Below are 27,562 nucleotides of genomic sequence, written 5' to 3'. Positions count from 1 at the left end.
CCATGTACCTCACTGAGATTCGCAGGCACATTGATAAAATGCTGCCCTAAAGCAAAGAAGCTTGACCCCGGCATTGAGATTTGGATGTGCAGCAGATGACAACATGTGTTTTGGATGTGTTTTGCTTCTGTGCTGTTGTGCATTGATAGGATGTCTCATCGAATGCAATCCGAAATAAACGATCCAAGTATCACATCAAGGTTTTCTTCTTGCTGCGGCATTCAGCAAAGCCCACGACAACACATTTCCATCGATAAAACATACAAGATGCCTCATGCTGCAGCCCTACACACAGGGATACCGTGACTGCTAGTCCGCTGTGTCTGTCAGTGCACCCAAGTTCAGTGCTAATGTAGGGAAGGAGAGGCCAAAATGAATGGAAAGAATTGAAGGTTGTGATCAACTGGACGCCGAGAACTTTGTACACCTTTTAGAAATGACAAACAGGGAATGCCTAATGCAATTTGGCTCTAGAAGAAAAACCAGACAACGGAACTATAGCATCCATGGGGAACTGTGAATGCAGGGGATTTCAGGAAAAAGTAGGTGGAAACATGGCAAACCGGTAACAAAATAGGAGACAATTTGATTCCTCTTTTATACGAATATTTTTTTAATTGAATTTGTTTAGACAATTAGAAAGAACAAAGAAAGAGGAGGAAACCGTCTCATGACCAGTAGAACCCAAAAAGAGCTTTCCGAGCACTGGAGAGTAGGGCTGCTAGAGGCAGCATCCCTTGAAAACGTCTCTTACGTTTCTTGTTATAAAAGCAGAGAGAGAGAGAGAGAGAGAGAGAGAGAGAGAGAGAGAGAGTTACTTTGTTCTCTATGTTCCCATTACAGTTTTGAAAGCCACTCTTCCCCTCTCCCTCCTCCTCTCCAGCCCCCCAACCGCCAACTACTGAATGGAGAAACCGGCCATGAGCACAAGAGGAGAGAGACTGCTCCCTGGGAAACATGTATAAAGATGGCAGCCATGTCTGCCTGGTGTGCTCAGAAGTCGATGAAGCAACTTATGTGTCTCCTACGACAGGGAGGAGGGACTCTGAGTGTGTGTGTGAGTGTGTGAGTGTGTGAGTGCATGGAGAAAGGGAGAATAGAATTTTTTTTTTCCAAAAGCAAAGAAGGCACAGAATCTCAGCTCAGCTTCAATTCCCAACGGGCTCTCTCTGGCGAGGGCAACCAAGGGAAGGCCCAAGCAGGCAACTCCTCCTTGATGGCCTCCCCGCCCATTTGGAAGAACAGGAAAGTCGGGGTGAGGCGGAGTGGAAGCGGAAGAGCGGCCGTGGCTGATCTATAGGAACCCCGTGTTCCAGTGCATGTCGGAAGGTGGAGAGGAGCCCGTGGGATGAGCCCCTCTTTCCTAGTGTCGGGGTTAGATCGGAAAGATGTCTGTGGTCAGTGCAGCAGAAAGCCTCTTCAGTGCTTTTGAGGGAAGCATTTTCCCTTTAAGGCAGGGGTAGTCAAACTGCGGCCCTCCAGATGTCCATGGACTACAATTCCCAGGAGCCCCTGCCAGCAAATGCTGGCAGGGGCTCGTGGGTATTGTAGTCCATGGACATCTGGAGAGCCGCAGTTTGACTACCCCTGCTTTAAGGAGATCAGTGTGTCAGCATCACAAATGAGGCAGGTGTGGACAGTGGGACTCCGTGAGGTGTCCCTTGGCTCTGCCTCCTCGAGGTATTAGGAAACGCCCCCCCTGGCTCTGAATCCCCCTCTGGGGCGTGAGAGACCCTCATCGGTTTCTAAACAATCCACTTTTGATTAAGGCTAGTTAAATTGCAAGAGTCGGAACCTGCCAAGCCGCACGGGCAGGTGAGATGGGAGGGTGACCGGGCCTTGTGCCAGCCTGCCACAGCGGGATGCCGCTTGGAGCCGGCCAGGTGGGGTGGGGAGGATAAGGGGGCCCATGCAGCCAGGAGCCATCCCTGGGCGGCTCCTTGATCCCTCTCCCCCCCTCCTCCCAGCACTAAAGAGAAGCCCCAAGAGGGAAGGTTCCTGGTGACGCCTCCACGTGAACATTCCTCGCAAGCCCGGCCAGCCCCATCAGCCCTGTAGGGAGACCCTGCCATGCAAAAGGCCTAAGCATCGAAGCCCAGCTCTGGGGGAAAGGAAGCCACACGCCTGGGGAAACGCAGCAGCCCATTTAAGCAAGGGAGGCTTCAGCCATCCCTCCCGCATCATTCCGCAAACTCCTCCTCCCAGCAACAGCAGCAACAGGGTCCGGCACCAAGCAGCTCACCCAGGGAGGGGTAGGGCCAAGCTGGGGGGACAAGGGTTGCCATGGTGGTGACGGAGGGTGCAAGAAAGCATCCAAAAAGCGAGAGCAGGGAGAACATCCAGTTGGGGCAGCAAAGAGAGGGGAGGGAGATCAAAAGAAGAAATAGAGACACAAACATAATTCTCCAGCCATTTCCCCCCACCCCCAATCCTCTTCTCGCTTGGCCTGATTTGTGATTCTCTCTGCCTTGTCCTTCTGGGCCAGTATCTCACCACTTGACCCCACCAGTAGACATGCCGCAGCGAGGCTGTTGAGTCCTCTCCTCTGAAGGCCCCTCCATCAGTCCAAAAGCTCCGCAAAGCCTGCCTGGCCTCACCCACCATCCTTGGGGCCACCTTCCTGACCCCCTTGGGCAGAGCTTGGCAAGCAAGCATGGCATCCTCCCCCTGCAATGTGTTGAGCTGCCCCCTTTGCCCTTGGCCTTGGCACATCCAGCTGTAGCTGAGGAGCCCCCTGAGATCATGAGGGTGGGGGGTAGCAAGGGAGGGATCATCACACCAGTGAGATATACTTGATAGAGGGTGCAAGAGAGCATGGAGGAGAGGTTTGATCTTCTCCTTCGGTGCGTTTTGGGCAGGACGAGGAGAGTCTCTTGTTTGGATCAGGTCTTCACCCCCCTCCCCACTCAGTGCAACAGGTTCTTGTTTTCATTGGAGCCACGCCTACACCAAAGAGCCTGCTCGACTCTGAGCGGGCACCATGACAGGCACGGCCCCTATCCTCTCCAGCGTTGCCTGGCTCACGGCATAGGAGCGTGTGTGCTGGGGTCTTGGCTTCCGGCTCACTGAGCCATTGCTCCTGGACATCTCCTGAGGAGAGGGGGCGGTGTTGGTTGTCACCACCAATGTCTTGGGTGGAGGCGGGGTCGGGTGGCCTCCATTGGCATAGATGGGGCGGGCGTTGGTGCTCCCAGAGCGGGAGAAGGTCTGCCGTGCGTCATTGTTGAGGCGAGTGAAGGAGTCTGTGGCATGGTTGGCCTTGGGGTCATTCCAGTACCGGCTGTTGTAGGTGTTGGATGAGGTGAGGGTGTCGTTCTCTGATGAGGAAGCATCACCATGGAATGCTTTGGTGGATGAGGAGCATTTGGGTGGCAGGTCATCCTCCCTGAAGGAAACCAAAGAAGATGATGTGAATTAAGTTCTTCTGCAGTTGTTTTGGTATTTGATTGGTCTATTGTATGCATTGATATTTTTTCTGTTTAATTCATAAATTGTTTGCTTCAATTTATAACTGGTATTTTGTTGTTGTTGTTGTTTAATGTAATTTAATGTTTAATGGACTTTGGGGAATGGTAGAGGAGAGGGAGGCCTGGAGGATCATTGTCCATGGGGTTGCGATAGGTAGGACACGACTTCACAACAATATTTAACCCCTTAGAAGCAACCTGGGGAAATTGTATAGGAGATTCTTGCACGCTGAAATCCAACTCTTATTGGGAAGGTGGAGCTCCCCAGAGAACATATAGCTCAGTGCAATGCAAGAGGATGCCAGTTAGGATCTGACTATAGGGCTTGTTTGGCACAAAAGACAAAACTTCTGAATGGTGGTGAGGAACTTTTGCAAATGGTCTGAGTCACTTTTCTTGCAACCTCTTTTCCAGAGAGGGAGTCCTTTCAGTCTTCTGAAGTATTTATGTGACATCCTAAAGGCTAACAGAATTGTATTCTAGCATAAGCATTTGTGGACTAAACCAGGGGTAGTCAACCTGTGGTCCTCCAGATGTTCATGGACTACAATTCCCATGAGCACCTGCCAGCATTTTCTGGCAGGGGCTCATAGGATTTGTAGTCCATGAACATCTCGAGGACCACAGGTTGACTACCTCTGGACTAAACCATGCTTATTCAAGTGCACTGAGAGAATCCACTCACTGCATCAGTAAAAGTGGGCTCTAGTCCTGGATTCATTCATTCATTCATTCATTCATTCATTCATTCATTCATTCATTCATTCATTCATTCATTCATTCATTCAATTTATATACCACCCTCCCTTTTGTAAAATTCTGTTAGTCTTTAAGGTGCTATGGACTTCTTACTTATTTTGACCTACAGCTTTGTAACAGAATTGCTATCAGGTGGTGAGAGGAGGGGGCAGAGAGATGGGAACAGGGAGAGTAAGAAAGAGAGATGTGGCTTCTCTATGGCCAAACCTTATTTCATTGGGGATTTCCTCCTCTTCTTCCTCCTTGTGTTTGTTTTTCCAGTAAAAGAGTGTCACAGCCACCAAGACAATGCAGACCACAAGTACCACTGCTCCTGCAGCTGCTGCTCCAGCGATCAGGCCAATGCTACGTGGATGAGCTGCACAAGACATGGAATATATGAGAAATCTGAATTGGGGGAAAACATGGTGTGATTTCACATGGCCACAACATGTTCTTAGCAACATGAGATATGACAGAGGCCAGGACCACCTAAACAGAGCTGGACAGAAATTTTGGAATCAAGACACAACCCTCTATGCTACAGACTGCTTTGCTCATGCAAAAAATAACATCTGGTGATAAAAGATCAGATATTTTTGCTCAAGAATTAGAACTTGCACAAAAGGTAGCCTAGTGCATCCACAGGATGTCTTCAAAATGTACTAGAATGTTTTTGGGGCCACAGATGAAATGTGAAACCATTGTTTACACCAATTGTTTGGGCATGCACATGTATGACAGCCCCATCCACTTCCCTCCCTCACAGGCAAGATTTTCCCTTCGTTTTTCTTTACTTTTTTGGTTGAGCAGCCCTAGAGGTCTGCAGGGAGAGGGTGTAAGAACCATGCCCAAACCACTTCTAGTGCTTGGGAAGAGACTGCCAAGAAAATCAAAAGTAAGTCGAGTGCAGAAAAAAAGCCCACTAAGAAATGTGTTAACCTGAACAGGAGGAAATTGACAGGAGGAAAAAAGAAAGGTGGCACAAAATAAATATTCAAGTTCATTTTGTAGAAAGGAAATTGAAATGAGGCTATTCAAATCAAACCAGACAATTTTTCAAATGCAGTCTTATTCTGCAGAAAGCTTCTGTTTCCCTTCCCAAATGCTGCCTTCCAAAACATTTGTAATAGTTCCTAGTATCATGGATAAACAGGCCACTCTTTTGCTTATGGTCTGTCCCAACCTCTGGGGCAAGCCTCATTACAAAGGAGGATTAACTTCAGAGTCAGCCAGTTTAGGATTGCTCCTTGACTCCACCATTCAGTGCCTACTGTTTGTTTGCATGATGCAACAAGCTTACAGCTCAATTTCTACACCTGGAGCGACATTTAACATTAGTAAAGAAGATGCAGCTTATTCTCCTGTGTGTGGTGTCACAGCAGAACAAAGCCTCAAAGATCTCACTGTAGTGAAAATTAAGGGAGGCATCTGGGTGCTTGCAAAGTTTACGAGATCCACAACTGTCCAGGTCACCCATCTAACAGAGGGCTCCCACGCATGAGGTCTGTGATCAACCACAGTATTTTTAAAGGGCTAAAACCATCTTGGGGAAGAAGGCGTTGTGGAGCGGAGCCACAACATGTGGGATATTTACCTTTACCCCACCACACAACGGTTTCCTGACTTAGATCACCCTACCTGAGAGTTACTTCCCGCATTGTGTGTGTGTGTGGGGGGGATGCCAGGTACCTGAATCCCTTATCCCTTAGTAACAACAGTCATGCCCAATCTGTTCCTGAGCAAGTGACTCAATTTCCCTAGGACTGTGCAATGAATAAAGTAAGTCAGCGCTAGAATGGGGGTTGGACACCCTTCAGCTCAAGCAAAGAGCAGCATTGTTTTCCCTGCGTCCTCTTTGTGCATTCAGACATTGAGAAATAGGCGAGGAAATGATGTTAAGGAGAACACGCGAGCACTGCTTATTACATTTCCAGTTAGCTTGTGAAACTGGGGGCCATTCCGCACCGGGATCCATGTTGCAAATTGTTCGCGGGACGAAAAATCGCCATTTTAAATAGTGGAATTCTTCGTTATGCATACCTGCCTTTGTAGTGGAATCCAGTTGCGTTTCTATCGTTTCCCACAGGGTTCCGGTCTCAGCAAAAATCACTAGCCAGGAAGCGCTATTGCCGAGCTTGTCCTGACCCTGGCCGTCAAGCAGCCAATGGGTGGCCATTATCATGCTCCCAAACAGCCCCTTTCCCTTTAAGGAAGGGTTTAAAAAAAAACACACACCCGTTGCAACGAACCTGCGTTGATTCGTTGCAACGGAGAGACCCATCCAGCTAGCAGGTGGTATTTGAGCTGCCGTTTCATCATTGCCACGCTCCCCCCGAGTGAAAAAAAAAATCCCCCCCCCCTCACGGGCGCGATTTTCGGCCGAAAACAGTGTGAAAAATAAAGGGAAAATAAACCAGCAAATGGGCTTCTGTGTTGCTTGTGCTTAGTAACTTTAAACAGAGGGACTGCAGCCGGGGAAGCCTCACTGGGTAAATGAAGGCTTGCCAGTGCGTTGATCTCTGCTCGCTCGGAGAAAAAAAAAATGGCGATCGCTTCGCCGGAAGATCAGAGGAGAGAGCCAGGGGGAGGGACTTTGCAGAAACTGCAACAATGGTAATGCACAGAACTTTCCCGCTAGTGTTGCAGATTGGTTGCAGGAGTGTAGCGCTTTCCGGAGGGTGAATCCACTTTTTGGGATTTCCCTGAAAGCGCTACAACAAAGCGCTTTTTGCGGATCAGTTTCAGGAGTGTTGCAGATTGTCAACGACGTTGTGCATAACGGCAAAACTGCAGTGATTTCAATTAGTAACCATTGTGCTATTTTGGACGAATGCGGAACGGCCCTAGAATTCAGCTCCCAACTGATCCCTCGAATCCCGGTTTGCCTCCACAAATGCTAGTTTCTTTTTCTTACCTCTTTTGCCCTGGGAAGGTGTCATTAGAGGACAAGACAGGATTTAACTAGGACTCCTGAATCCATACATGATATGAAACCATCGTTAAAGCTACCTGTGGTTAATAAACCAACTCTTAGCTTTGGGTTTCAGATCCGGATTTGATGGAAGCACTCAACCACACCAGTCAGGGTTAGCTCAGGTAAGTCATGGTTTTGCATGATATCTGGGCCAGGCCAGGGTCTGTCTCTGAAATGGACTTACGTGTAATCACTTGAACTTCCAGAAAACATGTGCTGCTTCCAATGACGTTAGAAGCCACGCACTGGTAACGCCCTGATGACAAGGTGCTGATATTGCGTAGAATGACTGTACCCTGAACTTGGTCTAGAAGGAAAAGAAGGGGAAGTTCTCAAATTAGGCAGGAAAAACTGGCCAACAGCCCAGCACAACTTTAAAAGGACAAGTTGCCAATTCTGCTTCAATCCTTTGAGGAGATAAGGCATTCAGGACAGTTAAGATGAAAGTTTAAGGACATTTCCCTCTTTAAAAATTGTTTTTTCATGCATGTGAAAACTTAGGACTGAGAAAACAAGACAGGCAAACTAGCAAGAACATCAACCACCAAACTGGAATCTAACAAGAAGTAATATAGACTGTGCCCCAGAATAAACAAGAGCTATGCCACACCTCTTGAATAGATTTAAAGAAAAAGAGTTGAGGTTTATATTCCACTTTTAACTACCCGAAGGAGTCTCAAAGTAGCTTACAACTGCCTTCCCTTCCTCTCCCCACAATAGAAACCCAGTGAGGTAGGTGAGGAAGAAAGCTCTGAAAAGCCCAAGGTCACCCAGCTGGCTGCATATGGAGGAAGACAGGGGAATCAAACCCAGCTCGCCAGTTCAGAGGCCACTGCTCTTAGCCACTACACCAAGCTGCCTGAATAAAAGTTGCTAGGCCCTCAGTTTGCAAGGCCTAAGCAAAACTGTTAATGACAGAATGTTTTAGAGGTTATTAATTCAGAGAGTCACCATAAATCCAGTTTTTTCAAGTAGAGGCCAGTAGTTAAGGGTGGTGCCTTCTAATCTGGTGAGTCGAATTTGATTCTCCGCTCCTCCACATGCAGCTGGCTATGTGAACTTGGGCTAGTCTCAGCCCTAGAAGTGCTGTTCTGACTGAGCAATCCTGTCAGAGCTCTCTCAGTCCCACCTACTTAACAGGGTGCCTGTTGTGGGGAGAGGAAGGAAAGGCAACTGTAAGCTGCTTTGAGACTCCTTCAGGCAATGAAAACAGGGTATAAAAACCAACTCTTCTTTTCCAACCAAAAGTAATATCAGTACATGGCCAATGATGTGGGGGTGCTTGGTTTTTAGAAGTCATTTTTTACCACAGAATTGTTGCCCAGCTTCCAGAGTGTTCCTCTCTTGCAAGCAACATGATGATGTCACATCACTGCATTGTTTAAGACTCTTTTTGCAGCTGGTAAGACACCTGCCAGCTAGTTGATCGGTGGGGCAGGAGTTGAGGATTCTGTCCTCCAGGCCAAGGGTAGTCAACGTGTGGTCCTCCAGATGTTCATGGACTACAATTCCCATGAGCCCCTGCCAGCATGCTGGCAGGTGCTCATGGGAATTGTAGTCCATGAACATCTGGAGGACCACACGTTGACTACCCCTGCTCCAGGCAACTCTACCATCTGTGAACAGCTCTCAGAAATTGCTGCCATAGTCATGACAAAATGTCTGGCCTTGCCGCATTCTTGAGACTGCTGGTGCATTCATCAGCGGATGAAATTCACTCAATCCACTTTGGAAGTCACTTCCAAAATCCACGCAGTATTCTCCCTCAGGGACTCCAACAGCACTAGCAGCCAAGATGAGAGCTGTAGATGCTTCACACTGCTTCCGATGTCTTCTTCCTTAATTAGTTGGTTATTTACCCTACTTTGTTCCACTTTTGTTTATCTTAATCACATCAGTGGCTAGAACCTCTAACCCTTTTCATCATCCGTTATGTATAACAACCTGAGTTATTCAAGTCTCTGACACAAAGAATCGCATCTGATTTATAATATCCAGCTTGTCTTTTCTCAACTCCTCCCCTATCCTCTTTTATTTTATGAAGAACAGTTTGGTTTTTATACCTTGCATTTCGCTGTCTGAAGGAGTCTCAAAGTGGCTTACCATCGCCTTCCCTTCCTCTCCCCACAACAGACACCCTGTGAGGGAGGTAGGACTGAGAGAGCTCTGACACAACTGCTTGGTTAGAAGAGTGCTGTGATGAGCCCCAGATCACCCAGCTGGCTGCATGTGGAGGAGTGGGGAATCAAACCTGGCACACCAGATTAGAAGCCACTGCTCTTGTTTGTAATTTTCTAGGACTGTTTACGCACTGGAGGTTTCATGCCGGACTGCAGGCTGGAGTTTTAGTTGTGGCAGGTTGCCCCGCCTCTTCCTGCACCCACATGGGGGAGCATTTGGCCTGGTGCACCTCATCTGTCCCTGATTTGTGCTCCTGCATGGGAGCTGGGGCAGTGAAGTTCCCAGTGCGTAAACAGTCTAGGTAAGCACAAGGGAAATTCTTTCCTTTTTTTCCATAGCATCTGAACGAGTGGGTTCTGACTCAAGAAGGCTCACACTTGAATACATGTTGCTAGGTCATGAGTTTGCAAGACCTGAGTAAGGCTGTTAACAATAGGATGTATAGGAGGTCATTAATTCATAAGGTTGCCATAAGCTGGAAGTGACTTGAAAGCATTTAAGAAGAAGAAGAGCCATTTTGGGTACCCTAATTTTTACTACCAAAAGGAGTGGCTTGCAATCGCCTACCCTTCTTCTGTGAGGTAGGTGAAGCTGGGAGTGCTCTGAGAACTGTGACTGGCCCAAAGTCACCCAGATGGCCTGCATGTGGAGGAATCAAGCACAGTTCTCCAGATTAGAGACCATCACTCTTGACTACTAGACCAAGCCAATTCTCTTTACACACACATATATACAGACTTTAAAGTGCCACTGGGCCTGTGTTTTGTTTTGCTTCAACAAAATTGCATGCCAAACCCTCTGGAACACTGGTTTAGTCATTCAGTTTGGATCTCTGTGGAACACAGGCAACATATCTTTAGAGCAAGGGAACCCCTGCAGCACAAACAGCCAGGATCCCTGGCCCATCTCGGAAGAAGTCCCACAGCCTAACAATGACAGAGAGTCAGATGGGTATTCCTCCTGGCCTGACCTGCTCCCCATTGCTGCTTCTTCCTTGGTCCTGCAGTCTTGTAGCAAAGCACATGGCAGTTCTACCTTCATGCTCTCTAAAATGTCATACTTCAAGCCTGACTTGGCCAAAAAGCTTAGCCGCCACTGCTCTGAGGGTGTTTTCATTAATACATAATAACCAGAAGGACCACTAGAGGGCACCTTCAACCCTGTAGGCTCAAATGCATGAATGGTGATGACACTTTATTGAGTTTGTTTGCATTTATCATGACAAAATTCACCGTCTTCCACCTCTCTCTATTGTTAGGATTAAGGGATCTCTGTCCATCCTGGCAGCAGTGTGGGGCGAGACCAAGAACTGCAGAACAAAGAAAGCTGCCTGAGGCCCAATGAGACCCTGGGTCGTGCTGATTCAGGACCAACTGCTCTAACTGCTGGAGGCTTTCCAAGATGTCTTACAGAGATAAAATTTGCTTGGACTGGCTACCTGTTATTCTTTAACTAGAATTTCCAGGAATGGATCTGAGGGCTTTTCCCAGGCATGTGTGTTATAATGGTTACAAGTGGCGGCCTCTAATCTGGAGAACTGGGTTTGATTCCCCATGCCTCCACATGCAGGCAGCTGGGTGACCTTGGGCCAGTCACAGTTCTCTCAGAGCTTTCTCAGTCCCAATTCTCACAGGGTGTCACTTGTGGGGAGAGGAAGGGAAGATGATACTACCCTTTGATGATACTACCCTTCAAGTAGTAGAAAGTGGGGTACAGAAAACCAGCTCCTTCTTTTCCTCATGCAAAGCAGGTTCCCTATTACAGGGGTAGTCAACCTGTGGTCCTCCAGATGTCCATGGACTACAATTCCCATGAGCATTTGCTGGCAGGGGCTCATGGGAATTGTAGTCCATGGACATCTGGAGGACCACAGGTTGACAACCCCTGCCCTACTATACAATGATAGCACTGTTCCCCTTAGTAAGCACAGCAAAAATTAAATTAGCAGCCAGGGAGGGAGGAGAGGGAGAGAATGCGACTGTCACCTTGTGTTGCTGTTGGAGGCAGCTTGGGCGTGTTATCCACTCTTTCCCAGTAGTAGGTGGGCCGAGGGATGCCCTCTTCGGAGTTGCAGGACAGTGTGATGTCACTGCCGATGTTCAAAGAGCCCTGAATTCTGCAGACCGGGGCAGAGGGAGGAACTGCAATCAGAGAAGAGGGGGAAGGAACGGCCAAGTCAGGAGGAGCTGCTTTTCCAGAAGACAGACAGCAAAACAAATGAAGAGCCAGGCTAAGGGAGGCAATCTGCAGGTGGCTCCAAACTCAGAAGGAAGCAACAGGCAAGGTCACCTGCTAAGGTTTGCCCTCCCTGGGAAGCAACCTCAGTCATAACGGCTGACTTAATTGTGGCCATTTTCCATTAGAGTCCTCTGCAGGGAAGAACAACATCTGCAGCTCCCCACCGGGCAACATAATAAAGTTATCGTGAAACTTTTAGCTTCAAGCCACACTCTGGTATTCGAATAAGGACAGGAAGTTCAACTGTGGCTCCTTTGCAAGAAGATAGCACTGCTGATGGGTAGATATTATGTCCTCGAGTCCATCAAATAAAAATAAAATCATTAGGGGTGTGAATGGGCCATACACAGCTACATCCCCTTGTTTGCATTTTTTATACAGCCCTTCCCTGCAAAAATCCTCTGATCTCTCTATCATTCACCTTCCCTGGGATCCATCTCCCTTACAGTCTGCACGGTCCAGCTGTTATTGTCACTGTAGCACTTTGGGGGGGAAATTCCTTCCCAAGGATTGCTACAGCATGCAGAAAGGTGGAACATCTGTCGCTTGTCTCATTTCTACCGAAGCGACTTGGGGACTCCTCCAGCCTAGCATGATGTCCCATCTCTCCCATGGTTTGCTCTGTGTTGTCACACTGCCTTCAAGTTGCAAGGAAGAGGAATAAAACGGTCTCCTATATAAGGATTGTCAAGGCAAATGGTCTATCCCCCTCCCCAGTTAGGTGGCCTTGAACAGCTAGGTGAGGATTGGAGGCCATTTGCAACTGGAGAAATGGCAAGGAGGGAAGACGAATTTGCTACTATCTCTTTTCCAGCACTGCAATTCCAGCCTACGTGAGATCCTGCTATGACAGCCGTTTTCACGCTCCATCAATGATCCATCTCCCTGGCAATCTCCCAGTCAGATCGACTTGCTTTTATTGAAAGTACCTAAGCACAGGAATCACCTGCCCTTTTGCACTCCTCTGCCAGAGGCACGTACCCAAGACATTGAGCCCGATGACTCCAATATTCCGGCCACCTCGGTCTGGTAGGTTGTTGACCAAACACTGGTAAGTCCCGGTGTCCGAGAGCTGGGTGTTGTTGATGAAGATGGAGGCACTGGTGGTTGGCATTGTCATTGCAAACCCCACTCGCCCATAGAACTGGGGCGCACCGTCAAAGATCTGACCCCCCTGGTAGATAATAACCTGGGAAAGGAAAGCACAACACCGCCATGCATGAGAAAAAGGAGATATATTAACTTCAGAAATCAAGGCTTCTGTTGAGGGATCCTTTGTTGCAACAGGCTTTGTTGTAATAAAGTATCTAAATGTGGGTCATAAGCCCCCCTGGACACATTTGAAGGAGGCCTCAGCCTGAAAAAAATGTGAGAAGGGCAGCCCAAAGGATTTACATGGGGGACTAGCACCTGGATCAATGGCATGCCCTTTTTGACATGTGTGATGTCATTCATGGCTAGAAAATTTGACCATTGTCAGGAGAAAGAAAAAAGAAATCATGTAATCTGTTCCTTTGAGTACATGCTTCTCTTGGTTGAATGGTCTAGAAATCTGTCTCACGCATCTATAAGACAAGGGACGTTGAGTATAGCTAGTTCACTCTTAGCTTAGGCCTTTCTTAGCCTCGCTCATTGCGCAAGTGGCCAGCCTGCTGCAGGGGCTCTAGAACCTGAAAAGAGCTCCTAAAAGGACAGGGGCAAAAAAAAAAAATACCAGTTGAGAATGGGTGTTCTAAATCAGTAAGCAATCAGTAAAAATTTCCCAGGGTAGGATGTTCACAATATGGTGGTGGTAAAAGAAGAAGAGTCGTTTTTTATACCCTGATTTTCACTGTCTAAAGCAGGGGTAGTCAACCTGTGGTCCTCCAGATGTTCATGGACTACAATTCCCATGAGCCCCTGCCAGCCTTTTCCCTTGTATCTCCATAAGGGAAGGAGAGGGCCCTTCCCCAGTCATGGCCGGGGAGAGGCAAGGCAGGAGACAGGCTAGACACAGATTCAAGAGAGGAGGATGCTGTAGCGATGCCTCCATTCTTGAGCAAAGCCGGATGGAGCCCAAGGGCTAATTGCCCAGCTAATTGCTCTCAGCATTCCACAATTAAAGATACATTTGCCCATAAGTCTCCCATTTGGACATACTTATGTTTCCCCCTGGAACTGAACCCAAACAATGGTAACTTTATAAACTAAGCCTATTATCCCTGTTGGATTCTGGAATCTGTTAAACATTTTCATTATAGAATCATAGAATCATAGAATCATAGAGTTGGAAGGGGCCATACAGGCCATCTAGTCCAACCCCCTGCTCAACGCAGGATCAGCCCAAAGCATCCTAAAGCATCCAAGAAAAGTGTGTATCCAACCTTTGCTTGAAGACTGCCAGTGAGGGGGAGCTCACCACCTCCTTAGGCAGCCTATTCCACTGCTGAACTACTCTGACTGTGAAAAACTTTTTCCTGATATCTAGCCTATATCGTTGTACTTGAAGTTTAAATCCATTACTGCGTGTCCTCTCCTCCGCAGCCAACGTTGTATGTTGTATGTTACTTTCCTGCTCACACTTTACCCAGATGCATGGCCTGGTAACTCCCAGTATCTGAGGGAGTGTGCCTTGAATAAAACTTTATTGGTCTGAAAGAAGCCCCTGGAGTCAGGTTAGGCAAAAAGGTGCTACAAAATACAAACACTTTGTTTGCAGGCTGCCCTGGACCAAAGAACTGGCATGGGGAAGAGCAGGCACTTCCACATCACTTTGTGGTCATGACTTGGAACAAGGAGCAGCAAGGGTGCCCCCCCCCCCATCTTTGTCACCCCTGTAAGGTCTGGGCTTTAGGTGCCCAGCCTCTGGAGAACTCCACTGATCCAGGCTTTGTCTCCCTCCAGTCTGTGCTGCTCCTGCCCTGCACATCACCAGGGCAGTGCGGAGACGGCTGATGGATCCAACCCTAAGCCAGCACTTGGCATGTTCAGGTCAGGAATGAGGAAAAGGTATCTCCGGGGACAACACTAAGCCTACACGTCTGTGACGCGGCTAAGCTCAAGATACCTGTTCAGGTTGGTTGGCATTGGAGAGAGGGGTGACCATCCAGATGACGTTAAGGTTCGTGAGCGCAGCACTGGTGGTGAAGGTACAGGGCAGGACTGCTGTCTGGCCCCGAGCCACTTCCACACTCCGCGTGTTCATGAACACTTCCAGGGGGCTCACCAGACCTGCAACGAAAGAGGGAAAATGGTTGGTCATGCCTCAGTTTCCCCTGTGCTTTGTGTGAGAGGCTCTGGGCAAAGGCACCTTGCAGGGTCCAGAAGAGGGGAGGGAGCTCCTGAATGTGGGGGGGTCTTCAGACACAAATAAAAACATATACTTCCAAAGTCCCCTTTTCATGTATAATGACCAATGAAACAGGAAGTAACTTGCTTTACGGGTTTCCAGATCTCTGCTCTCTCCTGGCTATTCTGCCAATTTGCACTAGGTGTAGTGCAAATGCCCCAGTGCTTGATTTGGGCGACAAAAGAGCCTCGTACTGTATTAAGAAAAGGCACCGGCAGCTTACTGTGATTATTTATTCATTTTTTAATTAATTTCTACCGCACTTTTCTCCCCAACAGGGACCCAAAGTGGCTTACGTCATTCTCCTCACCCTCATTTTATTTTCACAACAACCTTGTGGTGTAGGCTGGGTTGAGTCTGTGGGACTGGCCCAAGGTCACTCAGCAAGCTTGCAGGCCAGAGCGGATATTTGAACCTGGCTCTCTCAGATCCTAGTTTGACATTCTAACCACTACACCACATGGGCTCTCTACATGCAAGTGGGACTGCATTTCCCCCAGACCTCACAATTACTCTGGGATTCACTTTTGATGCTGGAAACCCCTCTGCCATCCAGCAGTGTAGCAAAAAACAACCAGCGATCAGCAAAGTCCCCACTGGTCACTGTTAGAACAGGTAGAAACAACAATCTCCTGAAAACGAGACGTGACTACAGTCAGAAAATGTTGACAATTCTGCACCTAAAGAACATCCTTCCTTCTTAAAAACAAATTACATCCTTCAACCAATCTATCAGGTTTCCCCAATTACTCTGGCTACACTGTCTAGGAGATGTTCTAGAGAAAGTGTGTCCATGTCCCAGGATCCAAAGCCTGCAGTTCCAGGCTGCTGTAGTCAAGGTGCCAAGATGATAACTGGCTTCCCTCCTTCCCTGCTGAGCTACTAAGTGTCCTCTCTTCCCTCCCTCCCTCCCTCCACCTCCAGCCCCCTCCAGCCACGCTTCCACCTTGGCCCAGTTTCGGAGACCTCCTGCAGCCTTGAGCAATCCAGGGCAGTCAGCGCCTGCCGGGCACACACCGGATGCAGGAGAAAGACTTGTACGGCTAAGCTAAACAGCACCTGCAGGGCTACAGCTGGGAAAGGCACAAGCAACTGCTCCTGACAGGTGAAGCTGGAAAGGTGAGGAGGGCTTTTGGAGGAGGAGGAGGAGGAGCCTGCCTCTGCTTAAGTCGGGACAGGATGCTTCCAACTCTTGTCAGTGGAGGCCCTGGGAGCAAGGGGAAGGCAGGGGAAGTGGTGGAGCTCCGCATGCTCATTGCTTCAGCCAAGGCTCCCCAAGGCTCCCAACAGCATCGTTTCTGATTTCTAGTACTTAACTAAGCACTTTACAGTAAATAAAGATTTCATAACAGCCCCTGCCTGCAGGCTCATACAGTCTCTCTGAGATACGCCTTCGTGTCTCACAGCAGCGTAACAAAACATGATTTTTCATTTTCAATTAAGAATTGGAGCCAGAAAAAGGGTGCACAGATGTGTGTGCCTGAAGATATGTATCTGGACGCTCGGACAGTCCTGCCCAGACAAATGTGAACATGATTAAGTACCGGTTTATCACCAAGCGGCAGGATCCCACAGGTTATGCCGAAGCATGAGGTGTCTGTATGGGGGGGGGGGGGGAGAAAAAGATGGGTGCAGGAGTAGACCAGCCATTACAGCAACCAGAACTCTTCCTGGCAGACCAATGCTCCCCTCCCCAACCTGGAGTTGGCCAGCCCTGTGGCAGAGGGTTGGCACCTGGTTCCACACAGCAAGAGAGAGGCATTTCACTGAGCAGGCAGGCTGTCCCCCCCTCCCCACTTGGGTTGGCATGGGTCAGAGGAAGGGTTGCTTGCTCTGGTTTAGGAAGTACCTGGAGACTTTGAGGGTGGAGCTGGGAATGGGTGGGATTTGGGTCTGGGGGGGCCTCAGTGGAGAAGAATGCTTCTAAGTCCACCCTCCAAAGCAGCCATTTTCCCCGGGGGAACTGAACTCTTTAGTCTGCAGATGAGCTGTGATTCCAGGGGATCCCCAGGCCCCACCTGAAGCCTGAACCCTCTAGGGGGCCATTTTCAAAGTCATTTCCCACTACGGTTCCATCCATGGATGTTTGTTTGAAGACTTTCTGATTTAAAGTTCCTCACCCCAGATGCAGAAAATTCGTACATCAAAGAAAGAGCTAGCCTACATTTCTCCTTAATAATCTAGGTGTTTCTTTTAAGTGTGGAAGATTTGTTCCCTCCCTCCATTGGGGTAAGCAAGATCCTGATATTCACCTCCTCTGAATTTGCTATTTTTACAAGTTTCCCCATTTAGATATCTACACCCACCGCTGAGGTAGCCATGAGACTTCTGTCATTTCAGCTGGGAGGGGTTGGAGCAACACATGGCTCACTTGTTTCAAGCATCTGCAGCTCAAAGCTACACTGGTCCTCCACTGTAATTCATTTGCCCTCTCTTTGTGGCCCACTGTGACATGCAATGTGTAACCGGTGGGGGAGCCTTGCTTCAGGAGCCCAGCATCTGTCTGACAAGCAGACATTCCCGGGTTCAGTTCCTAGAATCTCCAGTGAAACAGATCAGGAAGCAAGTGATGTCAAAACCCCTGCTGCAGTCCCTCTGACAGAGTAGGCAGTACTGGCCTCAACAGACCAATGGCCCCACTCAGAATCAGGCAGCTTGGTGTGTTATTATGTATGTCCATAAGTATGTGAAGAAACTTTGCCTTGATGACAACATGGAAGAAGAAGGAGAAGGAGCAGAAGAAGCAGCAGCAGAAGCGGAAGAAGAGCTGGTTTTTATACCCATTTTTTCACTACTTGAAAGAGTCCCAAAAGGCCTTCCTCTCCCCACCACAGACATCTTATAAGGTAGGTGGAGCTGAGAGAGCTCTGGGAACTGCTGTGTGAGAACTGTTCTAACAGAACTGCGACTAGCTCAAGGAGTGGGGAATCAAACCCGGTTCTCCAGAGTCTGCCACCCTTTAGCCACACCACCACACTGGCTCTAGGAAGTCTTCCAGCGCCATCATTCTTACCAACCAAGACAGCTTTGACAAAGATGGCTTTTGGACTTTGGTCCTTTTGGATACTTCTCACCATGCAGAGATTGCACTCATGGGCCAGACCCCATTTAAAAAATCCTGTTTTACAGAACCGGTGAAAGGCACTCACTGTTTGCTGTTCTGCAAATGGAAATGCATTCATTTAAAAACCAAAAAGACATATTAGGTCACTTGAGATGCAATTCTTCGTGCACAACACAGAGATAAAAGGAGTCCAGAACTGGAACTGCCCTGAATCTAATAGCCAAATTCCTTCCAACAGAACCATCTCTGGTGAGTCATCTGATTATGTAGAGTCAGTCACAGAGTGTTCCCCAGACACAGGACATTTGCATAAATGTTATTGTATGAGGTTTCAAAATAGAATTAGGTTCCTGGTTAGAAACAAGAACTGATTCTCACTGATTCCAATTTGGAAAGAGCTTCTGGAGTATCGGATTATCTATTGGGGACAAATTGGCATTTGGGATGCCCAAAATTAGACCCTGACACTTGGAGACATCATGGCAAAGCCTTTTTGCCATCATCTGTGTTTTCTGAAGTCTGCAAAAGTCCTTAAATGAGCCAGCATGATGTTGTGGTTAAGAGTGGCAGACTCTAATCTGGAGAATCGAATTTGATTTCCCACTCCTCCGCATGCAGCCAGCTGGGTGACCTTGGGCCAGCTGCAGTTCTCTGAGAGCTGTTCTCACCAAACAGTTCTGTTAAAATTATCTAACCACCCACAGGGTGTTTGCTGTGAGGAGAGGAAGGGGAAGGTGTTTGTAAGCCGCTTTGGGACTCCTTCAAGTAGTGAAAAGTAGGAAGTAAAAAAACAGGGGGTGGTATATATATATATATATAATTTGTTACTCTTTTATCAGGTCATATGACCATTCTGAGGTCGGGTCATATGACCAATGATGGGCCTGGGAAGGGGAGAAGCCCCAGGTGGGCATGCATACAGCTATGTTTCCCAACCATATTATGCACGATTGCACCACTTCTGGGGTTTCTTGAAGCCTGAAGAATGTTTCAGGGGGTTTTCAACAGTTAAAAATCTGAGAAAGGCTGGGTTAGAGTGTCAGATTAGGAGTTGGAATCGCTAGGTTCAGATCCCTCACAGGACCATGGAAGCCTGTCAGGTGACCCTGGACTAGTCGTAATCTCTCATCCCAACCAACCCTCACAAGGTCACTATTGTGAGGATTAAGAGAAGGTGGGGAGAATGGAATGTGTTTCTACAGCAAGGAAATCTGAGTGATGGGAAGCGCCATCAAGACGCAGTTGACTTACGACAATCCCAGAAGGGTTTCAAGGCAAGAGACGAACAGAGGTGGTTTTCCAATGCCTGCTTCAGCATAGCAACCTTGGATTCCCTTGGTGGTCTCTCATCGAAGTGCTAACCAAGGCCAGTGCTGCTTAGCTTCCAAGATTTGTCAAGTCTGAGAGTGCTCTCAGGGGCATCAGGTCAGCTACAAACATCCTTCACAAATACTGATTTTCTTATATGGATGGTCTTTTACAAAGTGATCATATATACGCACCAACACCAATACATGCATGTGCACTTTTCCTGTATAAAATGGTCTTTTCTCTAGTGAAAAATCTGACGCAGCCCCTCAGAGTCCAGCAGTAATCAAAGAACCCAGGCAAGCGGTAAATGAGGTCACAATCCCCTAGGAATACCAGCTAGAAAAGACCTATTGAGATCCCATCCAACTCAATAGGGTCTGTGGGTGGGAGAAGTTGACAAATGGAATGGTCCTCTGTAAAGTTAAATCCTTTACCTTTGAAATGTTCCCCTTTCACCCAAGACCACAACAGATCAGACTTATCCAAGGCATGCCCCGTTCTGATGCTCAGTTTTGGTAATGTAGCAACTACTAGAGCCATTCGAAGAACACTACTCACTCACATTAGTGCCAGGGGAGCAACTGCATTCTCAGGGGGAGGGGGGGGGGGTCGCTAGCTACCTGTACACAAAGGAATCCCTGTTAGTCAGGTTCTCTACCTTGCTTCACATTCTGGCCCTGAAGTCTCAAACAGTCAAGTTAATAATAAATGTTGCAATTCCGTTTCTCCTTTGTGTAGGAGAAATGTCTGGCAGATCATTGCTTTAGCTAGGAAACATTTTTTTTTAAGAGACGGCAGAAACCTTGTATTCCCAGAACGTTAAAAAAACAACAACAATTTTGCAGTAGTACAAGTATTGATATTGAATCATTCTCCATTGACCTCTCCTCATTTTTTTGAAAAGCCTCCCCAAACCGTTAGTCCTGTGCACAAACTAAGCTTGGAAAAATAAGAAACCCATGCATATCTGTGAACAATTACTTTGCTGTGCTCACATTTCATCTTTTCCTGGATGCTCAGCACAGGTAATATAAATGAAAACAGATGATAGATAGAGGAGATGACAAGGTTCATCGCTGAGTCTGGACACCATGCACATGTCCAAACCAAATGGCCTTAGTTTTGCTACCGAAATGGTTTCACATCAGGATTTGGCAAACATCCCAGAGAAGGGAGATCCATAAATCTCATGGAGCCAGTGAGAAGCTCTCTACAAACTTCTACTATTTCAAAGCAGTAAACAGACAGATTCCAAGAATCATAGAATCATAGAATCATAGAGTTGGAAGGGTCCATACAGGCCATCTAGTCCAACCCCCTGCTCAACACAGGATCAGCCCATAGCATCCTAAAGCAAGAAGTCTCTCACAAAGTCAGTGAAAGATCGACAACAATCCAACCCTAAAGCCAGGTAAAAGTCCAAACCCAAAGGAAGGAACTGAACATTCACCCCAGGAAGTGGTTCTGGAGGAGGCACAGGACATTACATTGTGGGGAAGGACAGATTATTGGTGCCTGTCAGCTCATCTCCAGAACTCATACACTGGCTTGCTGAATGGACATCTTTGCAGCTCCTTCCTCTCACAAGCTGACATGATAGGAACTAGTTAAGGTTATCCCTTGGGGTCTAACATTTGATCATTGGCATGATACTGCAAAGGTGGTTTTCTTTGTCACTCTCCTACAAAAAGGCCATGTTAGTAGGGTTAAGTTAATGCCCTGGTGAGCCCTGGACAAAGATCAAATTAGTGGGCTCTTGGCTTGTTCTCTCTAAGGACAGTAGTAATTGGAAACCTGGCTACAGATTCATTTTGGCATTCTGGTGCATTTAACAGAATTATGACATCCAAGATGTCTTCATGCTCCAATGGGTATGGCATATGAAATGTTTTCCTTACCACATGTGCAAACTGCCTATTTTAGCATTGAAGACAAGAAGTCTTGGAGAGAGAAAAAAATGCTTTAAATGCCTAAACAAGGTTTCCAAAGAGCCCCTGTCCTGGGTTCCCTTTTGCCTCCATGTACATGACTCCACGTGAAGCATGTCCCATGCTCCTGGATGGAAACCGTAACAAGACTCAGGCACATTTGGGAGTCTGCCTGGGTACCTCTCCCTCCTCCACCACACATGCCTGTGTTGTCACTTGGACCGAGGCTCCTGTGGTCCATCCATTTCTCCCAGAGGAGGTTTCCTAATGGCATGGAGTGTGATGATGTAGAATTTCTGCCCAAAGATGAGTCATGGGCCACTTCACCTCCATCTCCAGGTAGACCAGCCGTTTTCCTAGCATGTGGTCTGCTATATCCCTGCCACACAGCAATGGAATCTATCTTCCCTCCCCTTAAGAATCCTACCCAACACTGAAATAATTCCATCAAGACAGCAGCAGGGCAGGTGAGCCATGGCTGAAATAGGTTAGTGTCACATGTTGGGGAGGCAGGGCTGGAGAGTACCTTGGGGAGATGGCTTGGTGTAGTGGCTAAGAGTGGTGGCCTCGAATCTGGTGTCCCAGGATCACCCTGTTCCCACCCATGAAGCCCTGCTGGGTGACCACAGGCTGGTCACAGTTCTCTGAGCTCTCTCAGCCCTACCTACCTCACAGGGTGACTGTTGTGGAGAAAGGAAGAGTTGGCGATTGTAAGCTGCTTTGAGACTGCATCGGGTGGTCTAAAAAGCAGCATGAAAAAACCAGCTCTTCTTCTAGAAATCTCCCAAGCCCTGGACAGTATAAATAAATGATAGCATAGCAGCCACCCCATTGCAATAAAGCACACCAAGCAGAGTGATCCTACGGATGTAGCTCTTATGGTTCAATTTTCTGACTCCATGTGAATGGAGTGACTGAACTACCAGCGGTATGGAGCCCCTCTTGGTATGGTCCATCCAGGTCAACATCAACTTATTGCATATGGTTGTGTCTATGGGAATGCTCTATGTGGAGGTTTTTAAAGCATCTGAACAAGACCAGGCGTCAAAAAGAGCTCTAGCCTAGCTTCTCCCCTGGCATGTCAGGAGAGTCCGTCCCCCCATGCAGTGCTCTATGTTCAGTCTAAAATGTTTACAGTTCAGGGACTATTTTACCTGGTGAACTATTTATATACACAAGGGCTGAGAGCATGAAAAGCTGGCCAAAGCAAAACAACAACAGCAGCACTTGCTTAGTGCATCAGTAACTAAAATTAAAAGGGTGAAATTATCTTCTCGGCTCCTTATTCACTAAATAGGGGACATGAGCGGGTTTTGACAGCATAAATGGGAAGTAGACTTTTCCTGTCCTGATAAAAGATACTTTTCTACTTGAAAAATGGTAGACTGACACATACACAAGGCCATTCAATAGCATAGCCTCCAACATGCCACCATGAAAGGCATTTGCTTCCAAGCACCAATGACATTGACACAGCAAGGGCAGCCAAACTGCAAGACACATCTTGTTCCTTGCCACAAATCCCTTCTGGCCTATGGATGAGACCAAGAGCTGCCATGGAAGGAAGGAAGGAAGGAAGGAAGGAAGGAAGGAAGGAAGGAAGGAAGGAAGGAAGGAAGGAAGGAAGGAAGGAAGGAAGGAAGGAAGGAAGGAAGGAAGGAAGGGAGGGAGGAAGGAAGGAAGGAAGGAAGGAAGGAAGGAAGGAAGGAAGATTTTCAGCTGTACATTGCTCATCGAAGCTACAGAAAATAATCACAGTGTTCTGCTCTACTTTGCAAAGGTGGTAGGGACAGAGAACAGACCTGTGAGGGTGGTACATTTGAAGCTTTCTGAAAGCAAGCTGCCAAGATTTAATGAAACTTGGGATGGGGAAGGAGTGATTTCCCTGGGGGAATGGTGGAGAACTGACCTCCCTTGACATGAACTCATCCAGACTAATTCCTCTCTTGTAGATGCTTTTAAAGAACATGAAAATATCTCAATCAAATACATTTGTTGCTTGTGTTGAATTTCCTCCTCATTGTCCAAGGGTGCCTACGCTGCCAGGATAGGTCCACCAGTTCAGTAGTTACTAGAAATATAATTTTTTTTGCCTGAAAGCAAAAGTACAGGAGAAGATACATGGGGTATAACAACCCACTGTTATTGCTGGCTTAATATAAACAAAGTCCTAACTTTAGAGATTTGGGATGGTGGTGGTGTGAAAAACAAGGACTGTTGTTAGTAACCTTTAAATCTGTCCATTGTCACAGGCCATGTAGGTGTCCATATAAGGAGACATGTGCTGCAATCAGTTCTTAGAGCCACTTGAGTCTGAGAGGTCCCTGAGGATTACTGAATGCTCTACCAGGGACTCTCCTGGCAGGCACATCCATTACTCACAAATGGGCACTGCTCCCACCTGACCTTTCTCTTCTGTGGCCGATATGCTGTGCCTGGGCCAGACAGAAAGAAAACAGAACTACCTGGTTATCTAAGCCCCATTGACCTGTGATGCTCCAGACTTGTCGTTGGCCTCAGAAGTGACGATAAGACCATCTCCTGGTCCTTGCCCATTGCAGAAAGGAGTCTCTCCACCCTCGCTGAGAGGGGGGCTGGAGACCCTTTCCAGAGATAATGGGAGATATGCCCCAACCCTCATTGCCAAGCTGCCACTAAGAGGAGGAATTCAAAGCTGAAGAAGATAAGAATGCTCCACCCAGATGGGATGCTGCCATTTTACCCCTTGCCTATCCCATAGTACTTCTGAGAACAAAAATTCCTTTAGTCAAGCTAAAGCTGGTGAATCCTTTCAGGCTGCTGCATGCGTACTCACAAGGAGACCCAGGTGCTGCTCTGAGACCTTTTCTGAGCCTCCTGCCTGCTCTCGTAATTGGCTGCCTCCTCACATAAACTCCTTCACTAGCACACATTTGTTTCTGTGCGGATGGACGTGAGCTGCTGGACATGCCACGGCCATACCAAGCAAGAGCTGGATGAGTTCAAATCCCCTGGTCCAGATGAAATGCACCCGAGAGTGCTCAAAGAACTTTCCAGAGAACTTGCACAGCCCTTGTCCATCATCTTCGGGACCTCTTTAAGGACTGGAGATGTCCCAGAGGACTGGAAAAGAGCAAACGTTATTCCAATCTTCAAAAAAGGGAGGAAGGATGACCCGGGAAACTACAGACCAGTGAGTCTGACCTCTATTGTGGGTAAGATAATGGAGCAGATATTAAAGGGAGCGATCTGCAAACATCTGGAGGACAATTTGGTGATCCAAAGAAGTCACCATGGATTTGTCTCCAACAGGTCCTGTCAGACCAACATGGTTTCCTTTTTTGACCAAGTGACAAGTTTGCTGGATCGCGGAAATTTGGTTGATGTCATTTACTTGGATTTTAGTAAAGCTTTTGACAAGGTTCCCCGTGATGTTCTGATGGATAAATTGAAGGACTGCAATCTTGATTTCCAGATAGTTAGGTGGATAGGGAATTGGTTAGAGAACCGCACTCAAAGAGTTGTTGTCAATGGTGTTTCATCAGACTAGAGGGAGGTGAGTAGCGGGGTACCTCAGGGCTCAGGGCTCAGTCTGGTACTTTTTAACACAGGGGTAGTCAAACTGCGGCCCTCCAGATGTCCATGGACTACAATTCCCAGGAGTCCCCTGCCAGCATATGCTGGCAGGGGACTCCTGGGAATTGTAGTCCATGGACATCTGGAGGGCCGCAGTTTGACTACCCCTGTTTTAACATATTTATTAATGATCTAGATGACGGGGTGGAAGGACTACTCATCAAGTTTGCAGATGACACCAAATTGGGAGGACTGGCAAATACTCCAGAAGATAGAGACAGAGTTCAACGAGATCTGAACACAATGGACAATGGGCAAATGAGAACAAGATGCAATTTAATAAAGATAAGTGTAAAGTTCTGCATCTGTGTCAGAAAAATGAAAAGCATGCCTACTGGACGGGGGATATAATTCTAGCTAACACTGTGTGTGAACAAGACCTTGGGGTACTTGTGGATTGTAAGCTAAACATGAGCAGGCAGTGTGATGCAGCAGTAAAAAAGGCAAATGCCATTTTGGGCTGTATCAACAGAGGCATCACATCAAAATCACAAGATGTCATAGTCTCATTGTATACAGCACTGGTCAGACCACACCTGGAGTACTGTGTGCAGTTCTGGAGGCCTCACTTCAAGAAGGACGTAGATAAAATTGAAAGGGTACAGAGGAGAGCGACGAGGATGATCTGGGGCCAAGGGACCAAGCCCTATGAAGATAGGTTGAGGGACTTGGGAATGTTCAGACTGGAGAAAAGGAGGTTGAGAGGGGACATGATAGCCCTCTTTAAGTATTTGAAAGGTTGTAATTTGGAGGAGGGCAGGATGCTGTACCCATTGGCTGCAGAGGAAAGGACTGAGAAAAAGTTTTTCTCAGTCAGAGTCGTTCAGCAGTGGAATAGGCTGCCTAAGGAGGTGGTGAGCGCCCCCTCACTGGAAGTCTTCAAGCAAAGGTTGAATACACACTTTTCTTGGATGCTTTAGGATGCTTAGGGCTAATCCTGCGTTGAGCAGGGGGTTGGACTAGATGGCCTGTATGGCCCCTTCCAACTCTATGATTCTATGATTCTATGATTCTATGATACGCAGTAATGGGTTTAAACTACAAGTATACCGATATAGGCTAGATATCAGGAAAAAAACTTTCACAGTCAGAGTAGTTCAGCAGTGGAATAGGCTGCCTAAAGAGGTGGTGAGCTCCCCCTCACTGGCAGTCTTCAAGCAAAGGTTGGATACACACTTTTCTTGGATGCTTTAGGATGCTTAGGGCTGATCCTGCGTTGAGCAGGGGGTTGGACTAGACGTCCTGTATGGCCCCTTCCAACTCTGTGATTCTATGATTTTATTATTCTAAGAGCCTCCCTAGTCACAGCTCTAGAAAGCTGACCTTCCATGGACATACCATCCACTGCAGGTGTGGCCTCTAACCCAAAATCTTGCATGTCCCCTATGTTTTGAAGCTCTTGACAGAGTAGCCCTCTGTAAGTGGAGAAAGGATTGGTAGGGAAGAGCTACTTCCACACATACAAAACACAGAATCTGTTTCAAAGTACTGATTTGTCAAAAAAAGAACAGCATTTGTTTTCTTTTACACGTAACATGTTGTTGGTCCTGAGAATCTGAGATTTTCTCATTTCATAAAACAAATAAAGGCAACAAAACAGTTTTTATTTCTGTTAGTTACAATAGCATCCAAAATGGTTAGGTTTCAAAATAGATGTTTAAGAACTACAGACCAACTGGGTGGATCTTTTAGTATGGACGAGGTCAGATTCTGCATACTCGAACATCAGTTGTTATACACAGTAGAAGAAGAGTTGGTTCTTATATGCCGCTTTTCCCTACTCGAAGGAGTCTCAAAGTGGCTTACAGTCGCCTTCCCTTTCCTCTCCCCACAACAGACACTCTGTGAGGTGGGTGAGGCTGTGAGAGCCCTGATATTACTGCTCAATCAGAACAGCTTTATCAGTGCTGTGGCAAGCCCAAGATTGCATGTGGGGGAATGCAGAATCAAACCCAGCTCACCACATTAGAAGTCCTCACTCCTAGCCACTAAACAAAGCTGGCTTGGACTTACTTCACATGAGCTGTATATCATTTTCTCTTCCTATGTGCAAACCTCTATGCATTCCAAATCTCTTCCTGGTAGTCCCCACGTCCAACAAAAAATGTGTAAAATAACTGAATGTCTGCACCAGAAATGTGCAAGGGAGCAAAGGGTTAATTTATGTAAGGTTATGTAAATTAGCCTGCATGTGCAGAATTTGGGATTTATTTTTTAGCTGCAGGGTTTGTCATCTCAGGTTCCTTCTCCAGCCTCAAGCACCCCTTAGCCAAGGCTGCAGTTGCATTTTAAAGGAGAAAGAGACCAATGTTGTTTTGTACTATTAGTGAGAGTATAAATATAGGAAAGTACACAGAACTAAAAATAGCTTCTCGAATGACATTAGCTGGCATAAAGCTAATCAATCCCCATCAATCTCTGGGGCACACATTAATCTCATCTCTTTGGTATAGCATTGCACTATTAGGTGCATCACAGGAGGTTAAAATGCTTCCCTTAATGCAGCTGACACTGGCCAATGCCGGGGACGGAGGTTCGTTTTTTAACCATTAGATCTTGTGTTCCCTACACTTGCATGTGGCTGCAGAGGTATTTTGTAGCAGCTGCACTAACAAGATCCAGTGGCACTTTTGCATGCTTTAATGATCCATGGATGCCAATTCCTAACTATTTCGCCAATGCTCTTTCTGCTTCTGGAGCCTGCTGAGAAGGGAC

The 27,562-nt window shown here is 47.3% G+C and overlaps 1 protein-coding gene across 3 annotated transcripts in view; it reads right to left on the bottom strand.

Annotated features, from left to right (window-relative positions):
* Nucleotides 1-606: 606 nt before the first annotated feature.
* IGSF11 (immunoglobulin superfamily member 11) overlaps nucleotides 607-27,562 on the bottom strand; it is a 202,201-nt gene continuing 175,245 nt past the window's right edge. For 2 of the 3 annotated variants that reach the window (XM_077341927.1, XM_077341929.1), the window contains exons 2-7: nucleotides 14,648-14,811; nucleotides 12,583-12,790; nucleotides 11,349-11,504; nucleotides 7,367-7,489; nucleotides 4,434-4,584; nucleotides 607-3,385 (exon numbers count right to left, since the gene is read on the bottom strand). In XM_077341927.1, coding sequence (XP_077198042.1) covers nucleotides 2,944-3,385; nucleotides 4,434-4,584; nucleotides 7,367-7,489; nucleotides 11,349-11,504; nucleotides 12,583-12,790; nucleotides 14,648-14,811 — 1,244 coding nt within the window. In that variant the 3' untranslated portion in view covers nucleotides 607-2,943. Of the gene's footprint in view, nucleotides 3,386-4,433; nucleotides 4,585-7,366; nucleotides 7,490-11,348; nucleotides 11,505-12,582; nucleotides 12,791-14,647; nucleotides 14,812-15,875; nucleotides 16,015-27,562 lie in introns of those variants that run through there. The other variant, XM_077341928.1, reaches the window with a different exon arrangement.

Source organism: Paroedura picta, chromosome 6, assembly GCF_049243985.1.
Source record: "Paroedura picta isolate Pp20150507F chromosome 6, Ppicta_v3.0, whole genome shotgun sequence".
In the NCBI taxonomy this organism is placed as follows: domain Eukaryota; kingdom Metazoa; phylum Chordata; class Lepidosauria; order Squamata; family Gekkonidae; genus Paroedura; species Paroedura picta.
The sequence above is the reverse complement of the archived record's forward strand: the minus strand, read 5'-3'. Positions and strand labels throughout refer to the sequence as shown.